This window comes from Mastomys coucha, unplaced genomic scaffold, assembly GCF_008632895.1.
Source record: "Mastomys coucha isolate ucsf_1 unplaced genomic scaffold, UCSF_Mcou_1 pScaffold22, whole genome shotgun sequence".
Lineage (NCBI taxonomy): Eukaryota > Metazoa > Chordata > Mammalia > Rodentia > Muridae > Mastomys > Mastomys coucha.
In genome coordinates, this window is record NW_022196905.1 from 210,494,021 (window position 1) to 210,519,626 (window position 25,606).

Consider the following 25,606-nt stretch of genomic DNA (forward strand, 5'->3'; position numbering starts at 1 on the left):
CACACTGAGAATCATCAGCTTGTCCCTGGGTCTCTTCTGTGCACTCTAAGACAATGTCACTCAATGGCCCAGGTTCTCAGGGCTCTTCTCTAACATTGTGTGGGACCTCGCATAGTATTTGCAAATCATTTTCTAGGTTCTCATGTAGCCTAGGCTGTCTAACTATGTAACCAGAAGTGATCTTAAATTCTAATCTTTCTGTCTCCACCTCCCAGGGCTTGTGATGACAGGCAAGTGCATGCCTGTTTTACAGTGCTGGGCACAGAGCCCAGGGCTTCCTGTGCTCAAGGCAGGCATTCCAACAACCAAGTGCCTCAGCCCCTTCTAGCAGGCCTCTGTTTCTTGGTTGGTTTGGAGTGCCCATGTTGGCTGAGCAGGGTACACTTGTTCTGGGAGAAAAAAAACAAACTCTTGAGTAAAGACAGCCTGGCCTTCTGCATATGTCTGTCCCCAACAGTTTTAGTATGTGGGTGAGCTACTATACATGTGGAGGTAAGAGGACAATCTCAGGGAGTCCCTCTTCCACCACGTGCATCCCCAAGATTGAATTCAGCTTCCAGCGTGGTAGCAAGCACCTTTACCTACTAGGCCCACTGGCTGAGCCCCGACTGAGGTTTTGTTTAAAGGAGCTCAAGAACTCCAGCTGGTTCCGGAGATTCTGTGGGTTTTTTTTTTTTTTTTTTGATTTTTTAATGTTAATAAAATATTTTTTACAGAGACCAAAAAGTCAAAATAGTAAAACATCTCAACGCCATGCACTCATGAACACTCCCCGGGTATTTTGAACGTGTGTCCCAAGTCACGTGTTGACTGAGAATTGAGGGCATCTTGAAAGATGCTGAACTAACCGGGTGGACCTAAAAAATCCTCCAAAAATCAAAAACCAAAAAAAAACAAAACAAAACAAAACAAAACAAAACAAAAAAACAAAAAAAAAAAACCAAACAAACAAAACCAAAACCAAACCAAAAGCACAACGCTGGGACTCTACCTTTGCAGTCACATGCTAAGGAAAGGCGAGGGGGCTCCCTGGGCTGCACGGCAGGGGCTGGGTCAGGAACCTTCTGGGGTGCAGGGGACCCTTGCTTGTCACCAGTGTCACCCAGACCCAACAGCTCAGCCAAATTCGCTTTTTAAAACAATAAAATGCAAAGAGGAGAGGGAGGTGGGTCTGCAGAGCCAGCTTTGGTCCTGAAAGATGCTGGGGTAAGGCTGGGGTGGGCGGAGTCAGGCCGACCCTGCCCCTTGTCCCACCCCCAGCAGGGCTGCCCTTGGGACCTGAGAGGTCTGCGGTCCAGGCTGAGAGAGGTCCCCCGGAGCTCTGGGTGCACTTGATTTTTTGCATGTCTGATGGGGCAAGTGAGGCAACAGGCCTGGGGTCTGAGACGGACTGGGGTGCAGAGGGCGACCCTTCAAGCGCTGACTCACCCAAACATGGTGAGCTGATTGCAGGGCCTTTTTAATTTTTCAGTGTTGGGAAAGGAATCTAGAACAATGCATGATTGGCAGGTGCTGAGCCATGCCCTAGCCCCATAACTGAGGAATTCTAGGTAGGGTATAGATGAGCCTGGACCCCGGATCTTTCCACCTGCTCTTCCTCCTCCCCTCTTCTGCCCACACTGCAGCCCCCCTCACCCCTTGTCTGCCTCTCTCAGTCCTGCCTCTACTGTGGGTGGGACTGTGGCTCTTTCCAGCCTGCTGAAGGCCAGACTAACCACTCTCCAACCATACTTGACCTGTGGAGCTGCACCCCAGTATGTTTTAATGCAGGCCTCTAGCAGCGAGGGCCCCGCCAGGGGAGGTGGTGAGAACTCAACCCGCCAGGCCCTGGAGTAACTTCCTTTTAGGACATTGCTCTATCTGGGGCTGTTCTGAGATCAGAGCTTAGCCCTCTGCTCTACTTCCATCTATTGTGTCCTGAGCTTAGTTTGGACACCTCCCACATAGGGGTATCTGTCAAGTCAGGAGAAATTGTAATGAAAAACGTGCATGTGAATTGGGGTCACATGCAGACCCCTCAGCCCCTCTCAACACATAATTCAAGTCAGCGCGACCTTCCTTCAATGCCTGTGACCTGCTTATGCTGGGGAAGCTTGGGGCTCCTGTGAAGCCTCAGCCAGGAATTTAGTTGAAACAGAGCCAGGCAAAGACACCTCAGTCTCATGACATCAGGGCCAAATCAGAAAAGGGAAAGAATACTGGGGAGTTCCTTGAGAATTATTTTGTAGGGGGTTGGGGAGGGTGGGTTGTAATGGGTGCTGAGGGATGAATAGGAGGTCTCTGGATAAATAAAAGGAAATTTCAAACAGTCCTAGCCTGGGAGTCAGAACAATTTACTAGACAAACACTCCCATGTACTTCCTTCAACATTCTGGGGCTGGAACACACACACACACACACACACACACACACACATACACACACACACACACACATGCACGCATGCACACATACACGCACGCACACATGTGCAGAGGTCATTATAACTATCTTGGTTCTGTCAGTCACACAAACCCCCACATTCTTGCCAGCGATGTATAAACTTTCTATGATTGATCTCTGGTCAGACCACTTCCCCTTTAGCCATGTTTGATGCCCTAAAGTGTAAGTTACTCCCTCCTGAGCTTCAGTGTGGTCGGGATCGAGTCCCTTCTCAATATATGGAATGTAGCCTCTGAACTCCCTGTCCATGGATGATACCTGGATCCTGTGTAAGAGCCTGCATCCTACGCTGTCACTGCTTGTGACATTCAGGGGACATGCTGTGGTTCAAAGCCAATTAGAAAAGGGTCATCCCTTTATCACAAGCTCAGGACACTCAGAAATGCGCGTTCATATTCTCGCTCTCTCCCTCCTTCTGGTCTCTCTGTTATTTCCTGCCTGGATTTGGAGAGAAAAGACGGGATGGGGGCCCTTGGCTCTGGGACACCCCCTTCTTCTTGACTAGGCCTGTTTCGACTAAAGTCCCAGAAGGAAGGGCAAAGACAGGAACTTGTTTGGCAGCCTGAGGGTTCAATGGGGGACCCTGGCGTGGGGGGCCTTCGGGGAAGAATTGGGGAGATTCTAAATCGGGTATTTAGCAGCGATGGAGGCTGGGCCTTTCGTCGGAGCTCAGCCCACCGTGTGTGGCACGAGCAGGGTGTCGCCAGCTGCCAGTGGGCCCGCTGCCGTGGGCGGGGTTCGCGGGGAGGGGCGCCCGCAGCCCCAGGTGTGCGCCGAGGGCGCGTGTGCTTTTGAGAGCCCATCCCGCACTGTATTTTGCACAGACACCAGAGGCTACGACCCGGCCTCCCAGGCAGCCCTGCCCAGCCTATGCCCTGGGCACCGGACCCTCTATGGCTTTTCCAGGGGCAGGAGGCAAGGCCTCCCCAGCCAAGGCCACTGAGGTGCAGGGGCGTGGCCTCTGGCGAGGCGGTGGTCTACGGAAGGCGGGGCCTCATCCTTCCCCCGGGCCCCGCCCCGCCGCCAAAACGCGAGCTAGGGCGCAGGCGCGGCACCGCCCTCCTCGGCCGAGCGCGTGTCCGACTTGAGCTTGACGAACTCCTTGGCCACCTCGTCGTTGCTGCGCTGCGACAGGATGCGCAGCACGGTGAGCCCCGTGTCGTCCATGTGGATGCGGCGGCCGAGCGGCAGCCAGCACGCGGCGCTCCCGCGCTGGGCGAGCTCCCGCAGCTGCAGCACCGCCAGCCCCACCGTGCGGTCCTCGCGCGCGAAGCAGTAGTCCTTCACGCACACCTGCAGCTCGTAGCACTCGGGGCCCGCGTCGGCGCTCAGGGAGCTGTGGGCAAGAACAGGCTCAGCGAGAGGCCACCGTGAGCCCAGCCACCGGCCGCCACGCAGGGGGGCCACCAGCGAGCCGTTCCCACCACACCGCCGCTCACGGTTCCACGCTCCCCGGGGCGCTCCCCTAGAAAGCCCGCCACCTAGGCCACGCCCACTAGGAAACCCACAGCTCCCTGATCTGCCCAGCGCATCCCGTGGGGCAGAAGACTGAGCGAACCCCACAGCTGAGATCTCTACGACGCAGACCACACCTCCCTCCCGGCCCCGCCCACCCCTTCTTTCTCCCACCCCGGCCACGCCCACGCTCACTTCCTCCCCACCCTCCGGCCACGCCCACTCTTCCTCCCCACACTCCCTAGTCACGCCTCTTCCCGGGCCCCGCTGCACCCTGCCTTCTGCTCAGTTCTCTGGGGTCAGGCCACACCGGCCAGCCTCCTGTAGCCCCTGACTACCATCCCATCTCCCCAGTACCCACCTCTGCCGCGTGTGGCGGCCATCCCTACCCTGCACCACACTCCGAGCTACTCTACTCCGACTACTCTAAATGACAAAGTCTTTGGCTGGAGCCGGCCGGGTGTTCTCAGGGCCTCAACCCCTGTAACCTCACTCCCGCGCGTAGGATCCTCTCACCCATCTTCTTGTCTCTGCTACCCCTACCCCAAGCATATCGCCTCCGCAGGGACCTACCTATCTGAGAAAGGGACCGTGACCCCGAAGTCTCCCCCTTTGCACCTTGGCTATGGCTGTGCCCACCACCCCTGGGCACCAGTGGCCCCCGCTGGTCCCGAGGTTCATCTGAGGGCGTCCCCACCCGACTCACAACTGGAAGCTCTCGTTATACTTGGGCGCCCAACTGTTGTTTTTGGATTTGGTGGCGAACTTGCGTTTCTTGTCGCTGAGCTGAGGTCCCACAATGTTGACCTCGATGAACGGACGGAAGATGCCAGAAGTCTGCCACTTGAGGTCATTGGCGGCCACCACTGTTGGGGTAGAAGGGGAGTCTAGTGAGGTTCCCCGTGTGACAGAACAACTCTCTGGTTTTCCAGGTCAGGAAGAGACTCCATTGCCCCAGTAAGCCTCTCTGACAGGAGACCGGGAAAGAGGGACTAAGTCCTGGGAGCCTGTTGGGATTCCCGGATGCAGCCAAGCCTGATGTGGATTCATCTCAGGATTTTTCCATTTTCCAAGGCACCAAAGAAAAACAAATTCCCTGCCCCCGAGCTTCAGTGAGTCTGAATTTGGCCCCTTCCCTCATCGGGCCACTCACCCTTCACTGTGACCTTCTGCTCCCCAGTTCCCGGATGCGTGAACAGCTCCACATGGACAGACACTTCACCTACAGGGTCTTCCACACCCGAGCCTGGGTGGGACAGGGGAGAGGCCTGATATGAACTAGGTCCTTCCCTACCCACCAGGAACACCTTTAGTCACCTCCTCTACCCTGTGCTGGCAGCTACAGGTCACAGAGGCACTGAGGGGAGGGGATGGCAGTCCTAAGTTATGGGGTTTCCGCTGCCTCCATGTGTGACTTGACACAGGTCTCTTAACCTCCCTGAGCCGAGTGCATCTGTCTCCTTTTCTCCTGGGCTTCCCCTGCCTCCTGACCCTGCTTCAATGATTCTCTCCAGCTGTCAGTGCTGCCAACTCTTCCTGGCTTTCTCCCACTCTCCTCGAGATCAGAAAAGTCCTGACCGCGTTGCTTTCAAAATTTCTCTGGAATCTACCCATGTGCCTGCACAGACCTGGCCCAGCTCCCGCCCTGACACCCTGGGCTAGTAGCTTCCCGGATTTGGTTCATCTCCCTCTCAGTCAATACAATAGTAAAAAATGGTCTAGCAGGCCCCATCCCTCCTGTGCTCAAGAGCCTCCAGTGGCTTCCATATCAGACTCCAAGGAAGCACTTCTGTCTTCTTGCCAGGTCCCTCCCTTAGAGTCCCGTGCCCCACCCACAGGCTCCTCCCCAGTCTTCTGACATCTCCTGGAACTCCCCGCCCCCTGACATGACAGCTTCTGTCGCCCCTGTCCTGACTCCAGATCTACTGGCAAACTTCAGTTCCCACTGAGCAGCTCTTCAAACGCTGCTGTGACTCAGAGAGGGCCAGAGAGCTACAATGGTCCACACAGGGCATTTCCTGCAGCGATTGCCCTCTGCATGGTCATGTGACCCAGGCTGGGTTAATAGAAACTCGGTCCCTAATTTTTATTGTAAACAGGCTACAAAAGTCTCCAAGGATACCAATTGACTGATGGCATTGGAATCTGGATCCGGGTATTCCTGATGACAACAAACCCTAATATTAGTTTCCTAGTCAACTAATTTGTCTGTCTGTGTGGTAGGCATGTGCATGGCTCCTCCCAGTCACCATTAAGTATCATGATGGTTGTGCTGGGAACCTATGAGGGGTCAGCTTAAAAACTACTGCTTTAACCATCCATACCTGTGAATCAAAAGCACATCCACAGGGCCTGTGAACCTGTGGCCACCAGCACCTCACCAACCGCCCTAACCCCCCGACCCCCTGTCCCCAGGCAGCTCTCCACTCCCAGGGCACCCCATGCACGGGCATGGCAAGGAAGAGAATGTGGAAGGCAAGGTGATCATCAGAGGTCATCCAGGTTCCCTGTGCCGGACAGGAAGTGATGGGGATCAGGGAACAGGGGGGCCAGGAGATTCCTGCGCTCATGAAGAGGGGCACATGGCCCCAGCACTGTCCACCCCAGGCGGCCACCCATATCATCTCAGATACCTCCCCAGTCACATGCTCAGCCCCCTCCCCCCAGGCCAATGCTACAGCAAGCTCAGTCCGGGCCAGAGGTGGGGTGCTGGGGAGTTAGACATGGTGGGTTATGTAAAAGGTCAGATCAAGGCCCAGGCTAGTAAGAAGTGAGGAGGGGGCGGTGCCGGCCCCCACCCCAGGTTTGCTGGCTCCACCAGGAAGGGGCTGTCACACATGCCACCCTCCCACCATAACCGGAGTCCCTTGTGGGGAAAGAGGCTGGCTGCCTTGACCCTCAGCCATAGGAAACCTCAGGTGCCTGGGGGAAGGTTGGACAGGATGCAAGTTCTTTTTGGATGGAGGTGGGCGTTTGGCCAAGATTGGTGGGAACACATGATCCCCCTACCCCAGCCTCCCAAGTACAGGGACCACAGGCCTATGCCATCAGGCACACCTGGAAATGTCCATCTTGACTATCCCTGTTTTCCAGGTGACAGGACAGTAGGGGAGGAGGCTGCAGAATGACTGACCTAGGATCTGAACACACTTCATTGTTTCCTTTTCTGCGCTTTTCTGGGAATGGAAGCCACAGGCCCAGCCTGGGGTGCGTGTAGCTTGGGAGAAAGGGATGGGGACTCCTTCCCTGGGTGGAGCCAGCAAGCCGCCCTTCCCCATGTGCGAGGACGTGGCGCCCCCGTGTAGGAAGGCCGGGGTCTTACTAGCCGGGCAGGGGGAAGGGCGCAGGCACCGGGCACCGCGTGCGGGTGGCGGGCGGCGCAGGCACGTACCCATCTCAGGACAAACGTCTTCACTAAGGGTAAACCTAGTCCCCTTTCCACCATGGACTGACCAGGATGGACAGGGTGGGAGGAGGAGAGGAGGGAGGTGTGTATGTGGCAGGGGCGGGGGAAGGCGCAGAAAGGGGGCAGCGAGTGACAGGAAGAACAAGAGAGCATGAGATAGAGATAGAGATAGAGAGAGAGAGAGACAGAGAGAGAGAGGGAGAGAGAGAGAGAGAGAAGGGGAGAGAGAAAGAAACGTCAGTGCAGACGGACGGACAGACAGACAGCCTCCCACTCCGGGAACACTAGGGACACCAAAAGCAACAAGAACAGGAGGGGAAACTGAGGCTTGGGCTCCACCCGTTGTGCGGGGATGGGGCCATGGATAACAACCTTCCTCGTTCCACCACGAGAACAAAGCCTGAGGTCAACAACCCTGCCCAGCTGGCACCTTTGGGGAAACTCAGAATGGGGGGTCCCCAAAGAGAGAGATGCTAGGACCTTGGACCCTGTTGCCTCAGTTGCTGCACGAGAGCTCAGAGGGACGGGGACAGAAGCAACACAGACAGACAGAGGGGTCCGGGGAGATCTGAGGCCCAGCGCCTCCCAGGTCCCCACACCTCCCAGGGCCAGGTCCTTGAGCCTCTTAGACCTGTCAATCATTCCACATTTCTGACACAGTGCAGAGGCCCCGCCCCTAAGGAGGAAGCCGCGCCTTGATTCCATGACATCAGATTTCACCTGGAGCTGTCAATCATTTCTTATTCTAAGGGTACCAACAGAAGTCCTGCCTCAGAGCCGACAACCAGGTCCCACCCGTCAATGAGTCACTCCGTTGCCTTGGAAGCTTTACATTCCTGGCTTCTGGAGTCAGTGAGGTCCCCTCCAGCGGCTGTCCATCACCCCTTGCTTCTTTGTACTGAAAGAATCGCCTGTGGTGCCTAATTGTCGGATGCCCCGCCCCCATTGAGGTCTGTCAGTCATTCAGGGGAGGAGCCCGCGGTTGGGCGGGGAGACTGGCTGGCCTGGGAGGAAAGCGCCAGATTTCCTTACCCTGTGCTGACTGCGTCTGCACGAAGGTTTTGATGAGCAGGTCGGTGGCCTGCGTGTAGAGCGACAAGGCGTAGCGCAGGGACTGGAGGTCTGGGCTCTTCTCCAGGAAGGTCTTCTTGAGGCCCACGCCCCCCGCGTGGAAGTATTGCTGAGGGTGGACACAGTGAGGCTGCAGATGGCTCGCAGCACCACTGCTAACAAGCACCTCTCACCCTCCCCGTCTTCACCAGGCCACAGCTGCCCCAGGACCTTGGTATTTACTGTGTGCACTGGTGGAGAGTCCCTCTCTGCTCGCTGTCCACATACTTTGTAAATTCCTATGCATTCCTCAAATTCCATTTCCCTGCGCTCTCTCTTAAAGCCCTCTGTGGCCCTGCTTACCTTGATGGTGTCCAGGGCCAGTTCAACCACAGCGCACTGCTTCGGGGTCAAGCTCTTGGCTTCTTCTCGCACCATGTGATCCTGTGGGGATGGCGGGGAGAGGTCAGGCAGGGAAAGCTTTGACCCTGGGAGTCTTCACCTTCCGTGCTGTATCCACACAGATCAAGCGATCTGTATCCTGGATCCAGCTGAAGCCGAGCACCTCTATCCATTAAACTCAAGAACATTCTAAGTGAGGTTCGGGTCCGGGAGCAGGGATGTTTGTCTCTCGACCTGTCCCTAGCCTTTCTCCTGAGATCTTCTGCCCCCTCACCTTAAGTTTGGACAACTGGCCCAGCTCCTTGGCAGCGTTGAAGATCATCTGTGTCCCCTGTGGAAAACAGCAGGTGGCTCCGGTAAGGATGTGCGTTTTCTAAATGGTTCCCCCAGTCGCCACCTTGGTTCCTGTCCAAAGGTTCAAGCAATGCTTGAGTCCCACGGACAGAGGGATAGGAACCCCCAGTGAGATCAAGGGGCACATGGCACCTTGTTGCAGGAGAAGCCCAGTTCTCTGGGGACACTGTCCACCCTCTTATAGCCACCAATGGCCTCAACAACTGGAAGACATAAGAGGAACAGGCACGTGGCAGCCTGCCCATGTGTGGTGTGGTGAAGGAGGACAGAGATGGGCTTGTTAATGGCAATGGATCCTGGGCATTCAGGGACCCACACTGGGGGAATTTCCTTCCCCCTCGACACCCCTTCTGGGGGATTCTTTGCGCCTCAGGAAGACTCCTCGCGTACTGGCATCTGCATATACTCCCCCTCTTCCCAAGATGCCCACCAGGTTCCAACTATGGCTATGCAGAGCCTGGCAGGCCTTGGTGAAAACTCCAGCTGGGCTATGCAGCCCTGGATAGGTGACTCAAGCCCTCTGAAAGTGCTACCCCTTTAGATGGTGGTCACAGCCACCCTGTGGCCTTGAAAGGATGTGTAATTCCTTGATGACTTGTTTTCTGTCTTGGTCTCATCACAGGTAATGCCTGGCAGACTGGGTCCCAGCCTGAGATCCTCCACTGAGCTGCAAGACCTCAGGCCTAGCCTTCTCTGGGCCTGGTATCTCCATGCTAATTAGCGACTTGTGGGAGGGAGGGCTGGCTCCTCCAGCTAAGATGGCCCAAGGCTATCTGGTTGGGCTATTTAGTGGGAGAAGGTTGGAGACACCACCTGTCTTTGTGACTTCAGGCCGTCTGTCACTCTGTGTGCTATTAGGTCCTGCTGGGGATGGAAACCAGGACCTCACACACATCAGGACAGAAGCCACAGTGTGGCCCTGTGAGTGCTCAGCAAGCTCTCTTCTGCTGCACCATACACATCGCAGCCCTGTGGTCTTAGGGTTCCCTGAGGCTGAAAGCCAGAGTTACCAGAGCCCACCTGTCTGGGCCTCAGTTTCCCTTGTTGCACCCACCTGTGCTCCAGTCCAAAGCAGGGGCCCTCCTGAGCACCCTCCATGCCTCCCACTGCCCTTCCCTACCCACCAACAAGCAAGCCAGACAGACAGAGGAAGAAGAAATAACAGACAGGGCCACAGGACGCCCCCAACGGCACGGACCACAGAGAGGAAGGGGCAGGGAGGAAAAGGGATGGGGTGGGAGCCAGACAGACAGTGAGAGGCCAGGCTTACGTCTGAGTGGCTTGGCAGTTTCACCCTGCCCTGTGGAGAGAACCAGGCGGAGGTCAGAGTTCTGATGTGTGTTGGGAGGATACTCAGTGGGACTTCCCTACCCCTTGAAATCACAGGGTGAGCTCCCCCCAGTCACTGAAGTGGATACTAGCTCCTCCCAGCTGAGGCATCTACCTTTGTCTCTGAGTGTAGACTTCTTGACCACTGCACATATTGGGGCTATAACCCCGACTACAGGAGAAGGCAAGGAGAGAGAGGGCTCCACGTCTCTGCACCACCCCCCACATGCCTCAAGCCAGTGTTGGGGAGGCCTGAAATACCCTGATTAGTTCTACAAGCTCCAAGTGGCTTCACACACACACACACACACACACACACACTCACACACATACACACACACTCACACATACACACACACTCACACATACACACACACTCACACACACACATACACACACATTCACACATACACACACACACTCACACATACACACAAACACTCACACACATACACACATACATACATGCACACACATAAGCACACATGCTTACATGTACACACAGACATCCTTGCACACACAAACATTCACACACAGGAGAACACGTGCATGAACACACACACATATGCATGCATACACAGACACACACATGCATGCACAGAAACAAATGCTTGCACACTCAGACACACGCACCCCTGGCAGACACACACATACAGGCAAGCACACATATGCACACAGATACACACTCTAGACCTGCAGACAGATTCTGCAGACATTTAAAATAATAATAATAATAAAAAAATGATCAATTCACACATTCAAGAACCTCTCAGGCCAGAACACACAACATGCTTTGTATGACCACATGCAAACTCACACATCTTTGACCACACCTCCTGGAGAGCTGATGGGGAGTGGAAATACCCTATGCTCCAGTCATGACACTAAGACCCATTCAGGGCATGGAGAGGCCCTGATACATTCATTCTGTGCAATCAAGTTTGCAATCAAGTTCGCAATCAATCAACTGCCCACATTTGGTCACAGCCCTAGCTCCTTACAATAAACATTCATTAAAGCAACGAGAATCCACGTCTCAGTCAGTGCAGGGCCATCCAGGATGTGGTCCTTGGAGGAAACCACAGCTATCAGCTGAGTCTGGGGCTGAGGGATGGAAGGGCTGTGCACACACTCCCCCTGCACCCCCACCTCCAGAAAAGGATCTGAGCTCTGACTTTCAGTTCCTAGGGACCAGATCAAGATCCGCCTCCCACTGTGGCATCAGCTGACCTTCCTACCCAGATAGGAACCACAGGAGCACTCACGCCCGGACACCCGGACCCGGCAAGCCGAAGCCCTCATTACCTTTTCTAGGCCCTTGCCATGTTTTCTCAAGAGGGTGCCCTGCAGAAACAATGTCATATGGAGGTCAGGACACAGGAGAATCAGTCTCCCATGTGGGGACAGTGGGGCTGCACTGACTAAGTGTTGGGGAATGCTGGGGAATGTGGAGGCTCACTCCGAAGAGACAGAGGAGGGAGAGGAAGGAGAAGAGAAGGTGTATGATCCAGAGAGAGAAAAGGGGGAGGAGGTGAAGGGGAGGAGTGAAAAGGAAGGCAGGGGAGAAGCTAGAAAACAAGAGGGAGGGAGGATGGGGAAGAGGGAAGAGAAGGAAGAGACAGACATGGGGGGTGGTGTGGAGAAATCCAGGAAGGGGAGGAAGAGAAAGGATGGGAAGGGAGACGAAAGGTAAAAGAAGGGGACTGGGGAGAAAGAGGAGGAGAAAAGAGTGCCAGGGCCAGAGACAGCAAGACCCCAAGGTAAACGACACTGTCAAAATATAAGCCATTTATATTTGGTGTACAAAGAAACCTGCTGGATCCCAGATTAACAGAAGCATCCCCACTCTGCACTGAGGCAGATCCAAACTGAAGCCATCTCTAAGCTATGGCCTAAGCCCTCTGGGATGGTGAGTTTGGGACAAAGTGAAATGTCATGGTGGCCTCACCTGACCCACAGAGAGTTGTTGGATGGTTTTACTGAGGGGTTTATGGGTCAGGGGCAAACGTTTGGATGCCATGATTGCTTCTTTTCACTCGGGCAGAGAGCTCTGGTATGAAATCTCAATTCTTTCCCGTTCCCAGAAACCAAGGTTGGAAGTTTCTCCCAGGTCGTGGTCTGGACAAAGTGGTGACACCCAGACTGCCTACACATCCTCCAGGTCTCCCAGCTGGGCCTCCACATATGTTGGTGCGTGTGTGTGCACTAGAGGAGTCAGGGGGTTGCACTGAGCAGGCCACATGGTAGATACTTGCATGTGAGAGGGAGGACCCCACCCCCCTCTTTCTACCCATGAGACTGAGTGGGTTTCCATCCAAAGGACAGGGACAGGATTCGACAGGAAGGAGTATGCTGACAGTGTGGATGCAGGTCGGCCCTGCTTTTGAGTCTGGGAGGGGTGGAGCCTCCAAGCCCCACCCCTCTTGATGCCCCACCCACCAGCACACAGATACAAAGTCAAGATGAGGGGAGGAGGGGGCACTGGGAGGGTGGGGGCGGCCCCAGTCCAAACACACAGTGAACGAAAAAAGACGATGGACAGACAGACGGACAAACGGGTCTCTACTTACAATCATCTGCCAGCCGGAATGGGGGCAGGGTGGGGAGAGGGGAATAAGTCACTGTGAGTGGCTCCGGGCAGACACTGAGGCGATGTCGCCCCACCCCAGCCCTGGCCTTGCCCAGAGGACTGGTCCTGAGTACCCAGCTACAGGCACCTGGCTGAGGCCTCTCCACCCTCCTCCATGGGAGTGTCCACCCCCTGGGAATCCTGCTGCCAGCCCTGGGTCCTCAGCCTGTGTTATCAGTGTTTTATGTGCAGTCACATCTGGCTCTTCATCTCAGATATTCCCAAACTCCTCACTGGATGTTAGGGGAGACACTGGGCTTGAGATAGCTTTGGGCTCTGGCTTTCCAATTGTCCCCAGTGTTCACCCTTGGTTACATCTGAGTGAGCTCGCTGAACCCCAGTGTCATTGTCCTGACCCCCATCTTGGAGCCACCACATTCCCTGGGCTTCCCTCAGAGATGGCCAAGTGTCCTGGGACTGGAGTCTCACCGTCTGGTCTGTGAGTGGCGGCAGGACGATGGTCCTCTCCATGGTGTTCATCACCAGCTTCCAGAGCTCCTTCAGCACCCGCTTCAGAACTGTCTTCTCACAGATTTTGGCAAACAGGGTGAGGCTGGGAGGTGAGACTGAGGTCAGAGAGAGGGGCCACCACCCTCTGTGCACGAGCTTGGCCCTACAGGGTGAGCACTGCATGGTATGTAAAGGGAAGGCAGACAGTGGGGCTCTTGGGAAAATGCCTGGGCCACATGGTGAAGGCAGGTGGCTACAGAGAGCTTAGGGCACACATGGCAGGATATTCAAATATGAACGAACACCGTGTGCAGTCAAGTGAAATGGGAGGCGTGGAGACCATGACACACAGGGGCTGAGGTTATGGCCAAGGACAAGACAATTCCTGATGACTTAGGTGACTTGAAGAGAGGGACAATCTGCTGGCATGGGCTTTCCAGCTGACCCCTCACCTACCAACCTTATCCCCAAGTTCAACACCACTATCCTCCAAACCACCCAGTTATCAGTGCACCATCCATCCACCCACTACCCACCCACCACAAATCCATCCACTCACCCACCATTCATCCATCCACCCATCTATCTACTATCAATCCATCATCCATCCATCCACCCATCCACCCACGCATCCACCCTTCCACCCATCCACTCACCTACCCATCAATCTAACCATCCATCCATCCATCCATCCATCCATCCACCCACACATCCACCTACCCACCCATCTACTCACCCATCCATCTACCCACCCACCCACCCACTCATCCATCCACACATCCATCCATCCATCTATTCATCCATCCACCCATCCATCCATCTATCCCATCCATCCATCCATTCACCCACCTACCCACTCATCCATCCACACATCCATCTACTCACCTACCCATCCACTCATCCATCCATCCACCCACCCACTTGTTCATCTATCTACCCACCCATCCATCCATCTACTCATCCATCCATGCACCCATCCACCCACCTACACATCCACCTACCCACCCATCTACTCACCTACCCATCCATCTACCCATCCACCCACACATCCATCCACCCACCCACCCATCCATCCACTCACTCACCCACCCACCCATCCATCCATCCACTCACCCACCCACCCACCCACCCACCCATCCATCCATCCACTCACCCACCCACCATTATCCACATATCCATCCACCTACCCACCTACTCATCCATCCATCCATCCACCCATCCACTCATCCACCCACTCATCCACCTACCCATCCACACATCCACCCACCCACCCATCCACTCACCCACCTTCCAAGGACTTGTCCACCATATTTTAAACATCTGCCCTCTATCCACCCTTGTAAGTATTTTGTGACCCAGCCCACCTCATGTGCATGCCATTGGTCTATCATGCCACCCTTCATGCACAGGACCAGCAGCAGGCACCCATGCACCCGGCCTTCTTCCCCTTACCCCCTCCTCCACACCCGCTGCTCCTCTCCACCCTCACTTGCTGTCCTCCACATCCGCTGCTCCTCTCCACCCTCACTTGCTGTCCTCCACACCCGCTGCTCCTCTCCACCCTCACTTGCTGTCCTCCACACCCGCTGCTCCTCTCCACCCTCACTTGCTGTCCAGAAGATCCATGATGGGCTGCAACACATTGTCGGCGTCCTGGGCCACACTGCTGCAGGCACTGGCGGGCACGTTGCCTGTGCCCTTCACCTGGCTCAGGATGTCACCCATCTGTCTGACACACTCCTCAATGTGTGGTTGGAAGCTGTGGACACAGCAGAAAGGCACTCAGCCCAGGTTCTGTGTCCCAGAGGGTAAGGCCACTCAAATGAGGATCTGTGGCCTGGGTCCCCAGCACTTGGAGGCAATGGCACCAATGAGCCCAGATGGTGGACATTCTCGCCTGACTCCCTATGGGACTGTTCTCCCAGGAGAATTCTCCTTCTCTTCTAATCCACTGAGGCTGGAACTGGTTAAGTGACTCACAGGTACCCCTATGTCTGAGTCTGCCCCTGGCATGAGCCAAACATCAGAAGCCCAAGGCTCTGGGTCTTCCCTGCTCACATGTCCTCATCCCGGAGATGCCACCCACCTGGTGGCAAACACATGGCTGAGTTCATCCAGGACATTGTTGAGTTTCACCTGCAGCTCCTTCAGGGTGCCACTGGCCTCGGCGTCCAGCTGAGGGGGACAAGGTTGTTAACACCCTGTCTTCTCATGCCCCTAGGAAAGTATCTAATGGGCTGGGGAAGGCAACTGAGGCACAGGCAGCCAGGCCTCCCTGGTAGGACTGCAGTCTCAGGAGTGGGGTGATGGGGCAAGACCCTCCGAAACTCATCCTGGTGCCTACCTCCTTCCCACCCATCGCCTCAAACATCTTCTCCAGCTGCACCCGTAGCTGCTGCGTGTTGTTCATAAGGATGCAGGGCTGGGAAGAGCAAACATTAGGCTGGCAACTTCCCACTGCCTCTTGGAGCTCGGGGAATGGGGGTCTCCTAGGGATGGGAGGCAATAGCCCTGGACATGCATGGACTGAGGAAAGGGTTGCTTGGATCAAATGGAGCAGGCCTGCAGCAATATCCCCCTGGGGTAGGAAGGCCAAGAAGGGTCAGAGAGGAGTCCTCAGAATTCTCCTGCCTCTGCTGAAGCTACACCCTGGACGTGACCCTTGACACCTGGGGAAGCATAGCTGTACCCTCATGTGCACTCATTGGACTCCCCCAGACTCACAGGCTCAGTCACACAGACATGAACACACTCATGACCCAGGCCTCAACACAGCTGTACCAAACAGTTAGATACTTGGGCCCAGAGGCCCAGAGCTGTCACCCCAGCACTCGGAAGGTGGAGACAGGAGGCCAGAGAGCTACATAGCCAGTTTGAAGCTACATAGCCAGTTTGAAGCTACCTGGGCCATGTAGCTAAGTGGCACTGAGTCTGTGATGCATAGCAAGTTCAAGGCCAGTTTGGGTTACACATTGGATTAAAGGCCATCTTGATCTACATAGCAAGATTGAGGCTAACCTGGGCTACATGGGAACCTCAAAGCCAGTCTGGGCTTCATTTTGAGAGCTTGGCTCAAAATCCCAAACAAACAAGTAACCACCACCAACAACAACAAACCCCACACAACCAGACACAACCAGACAGACAGACAGGCAACAGATCAACACAATCCACACAATCACACACGATCTTGCAGATTCATGTCCCTTCAGTGGAGTTTGTTGTGTCAAGCCTCATGTCAGAGCCTGGGACCTTGGACCCTACGGGAAGCTGGGTGGGGCCAGGAGGGATGGGGCTGGGAGAGGGCAGGGTGGGCGCCCCCAGGTCACCACTTTCTCCTTCTCCTTGGAGCAGTAGGAGGCGAAGTCCTTGGAGACGATGTCTGCGTACTGGAGAAGCACATTGCTAATGGTCTGAGGATAGAGAGAGGAGAGAGAGGGCTGCAGCCTCCGGGACCCTGGCTGCCACCACCATCCACTGCAGACATTATGGTGACTGTGCTGCACAGTGTGTGGGCTGAACATCAGGATGACTGTCCATCCCAGACGACCACTAGGACCCAGAGGAGACCCCCGCCCCATGAAAGAATTGTTTTCTGTACACTATTTTTTTTTTTAAACGAGGTCTTGCTGTGTAGCTGAAGCCTTCCCAGAGCAAGGATTAAATAGAAGCCCCACCATGCCCCATGTGCCCTCCTCCTCGGCTTTGAAGGAACCAACCATGGTATTAAGCCCCTAAACCCACATGGAATCTAGATGCTGGTGTTAAATCCCAGCTGAATGGCCACCCAGTGAAACTCACCCAGAGCCAGCTGTGCCTGTGTGAGCCCCCAACACTGGAGAGTCACACAGAACCCAACCTGCAGCTCCAAGGCTGCGCGACCCAGAACACCCACCTCCCCAACATTTTGATTCCTTGGAGTTGATAATTGCCTTTGTTTTCTACATTTGTCTACTTATGCTTTGTTTTATTTAACTTTTCTTTGAGCAGTGCTGGGAATGAGCCCCTGGGCCTCATACATACCAGGCAAGTTCTCCACGCTCAGTCTCTCTCTCTCATCTCCCACCTCCCCAACAGACACTTTAAAAATTTAAATAATTTGTGTGTGGGGTGGGGTGGGTGGGTGTGAGCGTGTGTGCCTGTGTAAGACAGACGACAGGCTTGTAGGAGTCAGCTCTCTCCTTCATTCTATGAATCCTGGGGACTGAACTCAGGTCTTCAGGCTTGGTAGCAAGCACCTGCACTCACTGAGCCATCTCACTAACCCTCCTCAACCTTTTATTCTAGAGTGACCAGGAAAGTCTCACTTTGTCCTTTCGGCTTTTCTTTCTGAGGTGCTGGGAATGACACCAGGGCCTTGGACACATCGGATCACAGCTTCCCCACTAGAATGCCTCCTATTCCTTCAACTTCCATACTGACTCTAACTTCCCCCGTGTGCAGCTCATCTCCAGCCCTGAAGCAACCTGACTCCATCTTCAGTGGCATGGCTCTCCACCTCTGTCATCCAGCCGAATTCCATGCCTAGCCTCAACCCTGCCCCATCTCGCCTCACCCATCTCAGGTCGCACCTTGGCAAAACGCCGCATGTAATGGCCCACAATCTGGGGGTCAGGACATTCCAGCTTCTTGATGATCTCGAAGCTCTGGTTGAGCTGGGAGAAGACATCCACTACCGAGCAAGAGAACAGGGCATGCTCCGAGGTCTGCTGGAACTGCAGGGAGAACACCGAGACAGGCTGGGCCGTGGCATCACTCCTTGAGGGCCCAGGCCACAGGAGGGTAGAGGCCTTGGGCTGGAATGATGACCCCACATCCCATGATCACTGAATGTGTGGAGGAGGTACCCACAAGCAGGACAGGACAGTGGACACCTGCGGTCCCTGGCCACCACCCACGGCCTCCTCACCCCGTCCTTCTTGTCCCGCTCGAGAGCACCATGCAGGAAGTCCCGGGACACCTCCTCATTCTCATCTAACCACTGGATGACGAAGGGCTCAAACCACCTGGAAAGGAACAGATCAGCTGGCATACCCCTGTGGACTCTGTTGCCTGCTCTGCCCACCTCACCCACTGTCTGCTGGGCCTGCTTCCGACCTGGTACTGGGGTACAGGTTTCAATCCCAGCTCTTGGACATGGTGACCTGAGCTCTGTCCCCAGCACTATCCCCCAATGGGTTTGTCACTCAGTTTGGTTAGAGTTTCTTTAAGATAGTTGTTTAAATACAGGGTTGATGTAGCCCAGGCTACCCTCATACTCACTAGGGACCCAAGGATGACTCTGAAGAGGGATGAGGATGAGAAGGAGTAGCTTCAGTTTGGTTAGAGTTTCTTAATTACTTAAATATGGGGTCAATATAGCCCAGGCTACCCTCAAACTCACTAGGTACCTAAGGATAACTCTGAAAAGGTAAGAGGATAAAGAGGAGAAGGAAGGAGGAGGAGCAAGGAGAAGAAGGGAGGAGGGGGAAGAAGAGGAAGGAGTAGACTGGAGGCGGAGGAGGGAGCTTTCAGCTTTCACAGGCCGAAAATACTTTAATCACGGCTTTTGTTTCAGTATGGTGGCTTCCTTCTTGCCCTGACCCTCTGAACCATGTGATGGAGCTGCTTCCCCAGCACCAATGCGGTGCTGGGCTCACTGTCCTGAGCGCCAGGGAGTTGCTGACACCCATAGGCCCTGGAGTCCTCTTAGGTCTTGGTGACATTGGGGAACTTACGCTGGGTACTCCGGCACGCGGTCCTTGAAGGTGGGCAGCTCAGCCACGTACTCATTGTACAGCCACTTCACCTTGAAGTGCAGGTTCATGTAATCTGCGCTCTTACACAGTCGGTGTTTGTCGTGTTCTGCCAGGAGGCACAGAGGCTCAGCCAGGAGGGCTGGGGCCCAGTGCCCCAGTGCTGCTGCTACCCACCTGGGTTCAGAGACTCACCCTCCATGGCGTACTTCATGTCTTGGGCAAACAGGCTCCACATCACCTCAGCACTGATCTTCCCCACATTAAGCTCCTGGGGAAACCTGGGAAACAGATGGAAAGCTGATGCTAGGACAGAGTAGGGTGTCAGGACTTTCCTGTACCTACCTACCCACACCTATACACACACACACACACACACACACACACACACACACACACACACACACTCATTTATATACTCACACACACACACACACCTATCCACACACACCCTCACTTATACACACATACACACATACACACCTATTTGCACACACACCCATCCACACACACCTATACACACACACACCTTTGCTTTGATCCATCTGTCTACATAGCAGGCTAATTCTATACCTAAGTAACCATGTGACATTAAGGATTATGCTCCCCACCCCCACCCTATGGCTCACTTTGGAAGAAACTGACCAAATCGCTCCTTGAACTCCTTGATAAATATTTCACAGAGGCCAGTCTATAACCAGCTGTGCCCATGTTTCCTCACGGCCGTATGGTGCACAGCACTGTACACTGTACTGTGCTGTGTTTGTATAAAACTGCATGATTTGTTATGGTTTCCAAAACAGGGATTCTCTACCTCATGAGTATCTGGGACTGCAGGTGTGCACCTTGAGCTAGGCACAAGTATATTAAACAACTATATAAAAGTTCATTTCCAGGCCAGTAGGACGGCTTGGTGGGTGAAGGCACATGCCGCCAAGCCTGAAGACAATCCCGAGAATCCACGTGGTGGACGTAGAGAACTGACTCCCACAAATTGTCCTGTGACCTCTGTGGGATGTAAAACCACACCAGGATGTTTGGTAAGGCAGAGCAGGTCGAGACCCGGAGACTCGGTGGGCACACACCTGAGGCTTAGGTGACTCCCAGCTCCCGCCAGACTCCTGACCTGGAACCATGCCATGCTTCTCACATAAAGAAATGTGACCTATGGTCACATAGGCTCAAAACAGAGGTCTCCATGCTAATGAGGTGCTGAGGCCCCGAGGGCTTAGCCAATAAGCTTCCCTTCCCAGACATTCCTCCCTGTAAAGGGTATTTAATCTCAGGCCCACCCAGAGAAGTGGGGTATGGTTTTATGCGTTCATTTTCCACCATGACAATAAACTGTTTAGAACCATAGGCTATCTCTTTCTGCTGTGGGGAGCCAAAAAGAAGGCCTTGGCCTACAGAGCCACAGCCTAATCTCCTGTAGAAGGCCTCTCTGTGCTCATAGCCACAACCACCGCCACCACCAAGCCTGCTGCCATCAAGTTAAGGACAATCACCCCCATGGGACAAGCTGGAACTTCCCTTTCCCCACCTCTACCCCAGCCTGTGGGCCCCCAACTCCATTCTCTGCTCTTCTGTAACTCCCAGCCTGGATGTCCAAGAGTCTGAGAACTGCACGGATCTGCCTTATTACAGGCCCGGGGAACCCCAAACCAGCTCTGGTTCCCTACAGCCCAGCACCCGCTGGCTACAGCGTGGTATAAATGCATTTCCCCTCCCCAAGCAGCTGTGCCCTGCGGCAGAGTGGACAAGGGCCTACAGACCTCCATAGCTAACTCTGTGACACACAAACACACAGAACCCAGGTTCGATTCTCATCACCCACATGACAGCTGAAACCATCTGCAACCAAAGATCCAGGGGACCTAATAATGTCCTCTTAGGGCTTCCACAGGTACCAGGCACAAACATGGCTCACAGACACATGCAGGGACAGCACCCAAACATATGTAATAACAAGTATTTAAACGTAAAGTAAAATAAACGCTAATTTAAAAATTTTCAAAGTTCTTGCTCCAGTTGTAAACACACACACACACACACACACACACACACACACACACACACACGTGCACAATTAAACTCATATAATAAGACACTAAATTCCACAGGTAGACCTGTGGCTCAGGCCTGTCTTCACAGCTTCTCAGAAGACCAAGGCAGAGAACTGAAGTTAAGGGCCAACCTGGGCTACAGAGTAAGTGTGAAGTCATCTTTATGGAGACCCTACCTCAAAATGAACAGTAAAGAAAGCCAGCCTATGGGGCCTCTCTCTTTCTCACACGCACACGCGCACACACACACACACACACACACACACACACACACACACACACAGTCACTCTGTGACCAGGGACCCAGCACACAGTTTCGAAACCCCTCCTGAGGCCCTGGCCTGAGCTCACTGATTGAGGCAGGGTGTGTACGAATTCTTATCCTCCTCTATGATAGACACGATCAGGGTGATCAGCTTGGACCAGAAATCCAGGTTCTTGATGCTGGGGCCTTGCTCCTCTGGGGGAACCTCCCCCTTCTTGGCCTGAAAGAGGAGAAAGGGAGAACTCATAGCAGCTAGGGTGGCAGGGATGCTGCAGGCCACACCAGACACTGCACCAGACAAATACTGCTTCATAGAGAGACTCTCACTTCAAAGACACAAACCGAAAAAGAAAGAAAAACTGAAAGAAATTCAACCCAAGCCAGTACCTTTTCTTTTCTGAAGCAGAGATGTAAGATGTAGCCCAGGCTGGCCTGGAACAGTCCATCCTCGTGTCTCAGTGTCCTGAGGGCCAGGCTGACATAGGGATGGACTGTCTTTCTATACCATGCGGGTCCCAGGTAACCACAGGTAACCAGGCTTGGTGGCAAGCCCTAACCTGCCCTCTTACCTCTCACCAGCTTTCGAATCTCTTTCTTTTTAAGAGTTATTTGACTTTATGCATATGTCTGTGTGTCTGTATGTATACCATGAGCATGTGGGTGCCCAAGGAGGCCAGAGGCACTGCAGGTGTAGGTGGCTGTGGGCCACCATGTGGGTGCTGGGAATCAAGCTCTAGTCCTCTGGAGGAGCAGTAAGTAATCTTAACCTCTGAGCTTGACTTTAGCAGCCCAGACTCACTAAACCTGCAAATAGACACTTTCCACTAATCTTAAGGCTTTAAGCCAAACTCAGAGAGCACACTCTTGACTGCCTGCTGTGTGCTTGGTGCTGAGTGCTCCATGCTGTGTGCTCTGTGTTGTATGCTCAGTGCTGAGTGCTGAGTACCCAGTGCTGTGTGCCCAGTGCTGAGTGCTTGGTGCTATGTGCTTAGTGCTGAGTGCTCCGTGCTGTGTGCTCTGTGTTGCGTGCTCGGTGCTGAGTGCTGTGTGCCCAGTGCTGAGTGCTTGGTGCTGTGTGCTTAGTGCTGTGTGCCCAGTGATGAGTGCTCCATGCTGTGTGCTCTGTGCTGAGAGCTCCATGCTGTGAGTTCTGTGCTGTGTGCTCTGTGCTGCGTGCTTACTCCTGAGTGCTCCATGCTGTGTGCTCTGTGCTGAGTGCTGTGTACCCAATACTGAGTGCTTGGTGCTGTTTGCTCAGTGCTGTGTGCTTGGTGCTGAGTGCTCTGTTGCGTGCTTACTCCTGAGTGCTCCATGCTGTGTGCTCTGTGCTGAGTGCTGTGTACCCAATACTGAGTGTTTGGTGCTGTGTGCTCAGTGCTGTGTGCTTGGTGCTGAGTGCTCTGTGCTGCGTGCTTAGTGCTTAGTGCTGAGTGCTCCATGCTGTGTGCTCTGTGCTGAGTGCTGTGCGCCCAGTACTGAGTGCTTGGTGCTGTGTGCTTGTGCTGTGAGCTCTGTGCTGTGTGCTTGGTGCTGTGTGCTCCATGCTGTGTGCTTGGTGCTGAGTACTGTGTGCTTGTGCTGTGAGTTCTGTGGTGTGTGCTCGGTGCTGAGTACTTGGTGCTGAGTCCTCCTCTGGATGGCACCAAACACTGCTTTTTCTTATTCTGACCATTCCACAGCCCTATCCCCTGAATTCCAGAAGACAACATTAAGGGTCTGAGCATGGCATGTCCCAGGGCTCCTGTGAAGGTGAAGTCCCAGCCAAGTCTCACCGGGTCTGTTTGGTACTCCCGGCCATAAAGCTCATGGCAGTTGTTGAAGATGTACTCGTAGGTGGAATTGAGGCAGGCCTTCACACAGTCCTTCACTACCTGGCTGGCACGGGGCGGGCTCTGCAGTTCCTGAACCTGAAAGCAGAGAGGCCGGGTGAGGAGGCTGGAACCATGGTGCACAGACCAGGTGAGCTGCCTGGAGTTGATTGACTAGTGGGTTTCCCCACAATGGTCCCGTTGTTTGTTACTGATTTGTCTCATTATGTAGATCAGGCTTGGCCTCAGACTCCCAGAGACGCCCTGCCTCAGCTTCCCAAGGGCTGTGACATGGGTGGGTATGTGCCACCACACCTACGTAATTTTCTTGTTTTTTGTATTTTTTTTTTGTTTGTTTGTTTTTTCGAGACAGGGTTTCTCTGTGTAGCCCTGACTGTCCTGGAACTCACTCTGGAGACCAGGCTGACCAGACAGGCTGGATTTCGAACTCAGAAATCCACCTGTCTCTGCCTCCCAAGTGCTGGGATTAAAGGTGTGCGCCACCACCACCCGGCAATTTTCTTGTTTTTTAATCATACATATTTTTAGCATGTATGTGTGGTGTGCTTGTGTGATCCATGCACATATGGAGATCAGAGGACAACCTGTGGGGGTTGGTTTTCTCCCTTCCAACCATGTGGGTCCAGGGTATTGAACTCTCAGAGTCAGGTTTGGTGGCAAGCACCTTTTCCCACTGCACCATTTTGCCGGCCTTCTATGTGTTTAAGGGTACGCTGTAGCAGTGGTCCCAGTCAGGCCACGAGGATTCTTCACGTGGCTGCGTGAGGACACCCACCTTCATCCGGAAGAAGGTGATGCTGGTGAGCAGGTCCACCGTGGACTTGAGGTCCTGCAGCCGCTCAGGGCTGCTGGCTGGGAAGTTGTTCTGTTGGGTAATGAGAGACTGGGGTCGGTGCCACATGGTGCACTGGCGAGCACGTGACAGTCTCCCAGACAGCACAGTGGGGCATGTGCAGGCTGTACTGGGTCCCCAGGCCCTCTCTCTGGATAACTGTCCCCCCACAGGCAAACAAGGGGCAGCAGACTCAGGCCCACCAGCCTCTCACCCGGTACATGGACAGGTCGATCCGCAGGGAGTTGTGTAGCTGGTCCAGAAGTTTCACAAAGCGCTCTTTCTAAGTGGAAGATGAGGGGTGGGTGAAGGCGACCTGGGGGGTCTGGTGAGGTCACTGCATGTAGGCTGCTAAGCTGGCTGAGTGCTCCCTAACCACTAAGCTTCACCACCCAACCACACACCATTTCTTTCTACCTTTTTTGACACAAGGTCTCTGTAGCCCAGGCTGGCCAGGACCTGGAGATCATCCTGCCTCAGCCTCCTGGGAGCTGAGATGACAGGCATGTTTTACGTGTGGTATGGATGGAACACAGGACCTCATTTATGTAGCCCTTTGGGCTTCCAATGCTCTACCCATTCTTTTTTGGGGATTAGGGAGTTGGTTTTTTGAGACAGGGTTTCTCTGTGTAGCCCTGGGTATCCTAGAACTGTAGAGCAGGCTAGCCTTGAACTCAAAGATCCACTTGCCTCTGTCTCCTGAGTGCTGGGATTAAAGGAGTGAACCACCAACACCTGGATACTCTACCCACTCATAATGTTTGATTCCACTCTACAGAGGAGCAAACTGAGGCTCTGAGACAGGGAGACACTGGGGCATAGGCACACGAGGTGCTACTACGGACCAAGGAAGTCTGTCCAGCCCTAGCCCCTGAGACTGACCCCGAAATTGGAGGCAGCGAAGCGGTCGGAGGCAGACACGTTGGTGGAGGCGGTGGTGTGTGCGTAGTAGGCGTTGATGTTGGCAAGCAGGGTGCTCATGACAGCGGGTACCCCAGGGCACATATACTTGGAGGAGAGGCAGGCAAAGTGGCTGGTGGGCAGAAGCGGGAGGCAGTGGGTCTGAGAACCAAGACTGTGGGGTCCCCAGAGCTCCAAGACACCACCTGGGAGTCAGTCCCTCTTCCTGCGCGCCTTTCCCTCTGGCTCAGTCCTCTGAGTTTCTATGTAACGCCTGTGTCCTTTCTTCCATGTTTTTGAATTTAAGTTTCCATCTTGTAGCCCGAGATGGTTTCAAATCCAGGATGTAGCCAAGTTTGGCCTTGAGCTCCAGATCATTTGGCCTCATCCTCATCTCAGGTGTGTGCCCCTCCCCCCTCCCCCTCCTCCTGTGTGCCCCTCCCCCTCCCCTCCCCCTCTGTGCCC

General features: G+C 54.3%; 1 protein-coding gene across 4 annotated transcripts in view; it reads right to left on the minus strand.

Annotated features, from left to right (window-relative positions):
- Positions 1-1,961: 1,961 nt before the first annotated feature.
- The window catches only part of Unc13a (unc-13 homolog A), a 46,767-nt gene continuing 23,122 nt past the window's right edge, over positions 1,962-25,606 (minus strand). For 2 of the 4 annotated variants that reach the window (XM_031340255.1, XM_031340253.1), the window contains 23 exons: positions 25,124-25,274; positions 24,456-24,524; positions 24,185-24,274; positions 23,353-23,487; positions 21,667-21,800; positions 19,448-19,533; positions 19,235-19,361; positions 18,427-18,523; positions 18,089-18,232; positions 16,847-16,930; positions 15,862-15,939; positions 15,604-15,692; positions 15,124-15,276; positions 13,497-13,620; positions 13,009-13,014; positions 11,744-11,782; positions 10,380-10,409; positions 9,030-9,086; positions 8,717-8,797; positions 8,336-8,483; positions 5,051-5,143; positions 4,604-4,763; positions 1,962-3,778 (listed from right to left, as the gene is read on the minus strand). In XM_031340255.1, coding sequence (XP_031196115.1) covers positions 3,478-3,778; positions 4,604-4,763; positions 5,051-5,143; positions 8,336-8,483; positions 8,717-8,797; positions 9,030-9,086; positions 10,380-10,409; positions 11,744-11,782; positions 13,009-13,014; positions 13,497-13,620; positions 15,124-15,276; positions 15,604-15,692; positions 15,862-15,939; positions 16,847-16,930; positions 18,089-18,232; positions 18,427-18,523; positions 19,235-19,361; positions 19,448-19,533; positions 21,667-21,800; positions 23,353-23,487; positions 24,185-24,274; positions 24,456-24,524; positions 25,124-25,274 — 2,476 coding nt within the window. In that variant the 3' untranslated portion in view covers positions 1,962-3,477. The remainder of the gene's footprint in view (positions 3,779-4,603; positions 4,764-5,050; positions 5,144-8,335; positions 8,484-8,716; positions 8,798-9,029; positions 9,087-10,379; positions 10,410-11,743; positions 11,783-13,008; positions 13,015-13,496; positions 13,621-15,123; positions 15,277-15,603; positions 15,693-15,861; positions 15,940-16,846; positions 16,931-18,088; positions 18,233-18,426; positions 18,524-19,234; positions 19,362-19,447; positions 19,534-21,666; positions 21,801-23,352; positions 23,488-24,184; positions 24,275-24,455; positions 24,525-25,123; positions 25,275-25,606) is intronic. The other 2 variants (XM_031340254.1, XM_031340256.1) reach the window with 2 other exon arrangements.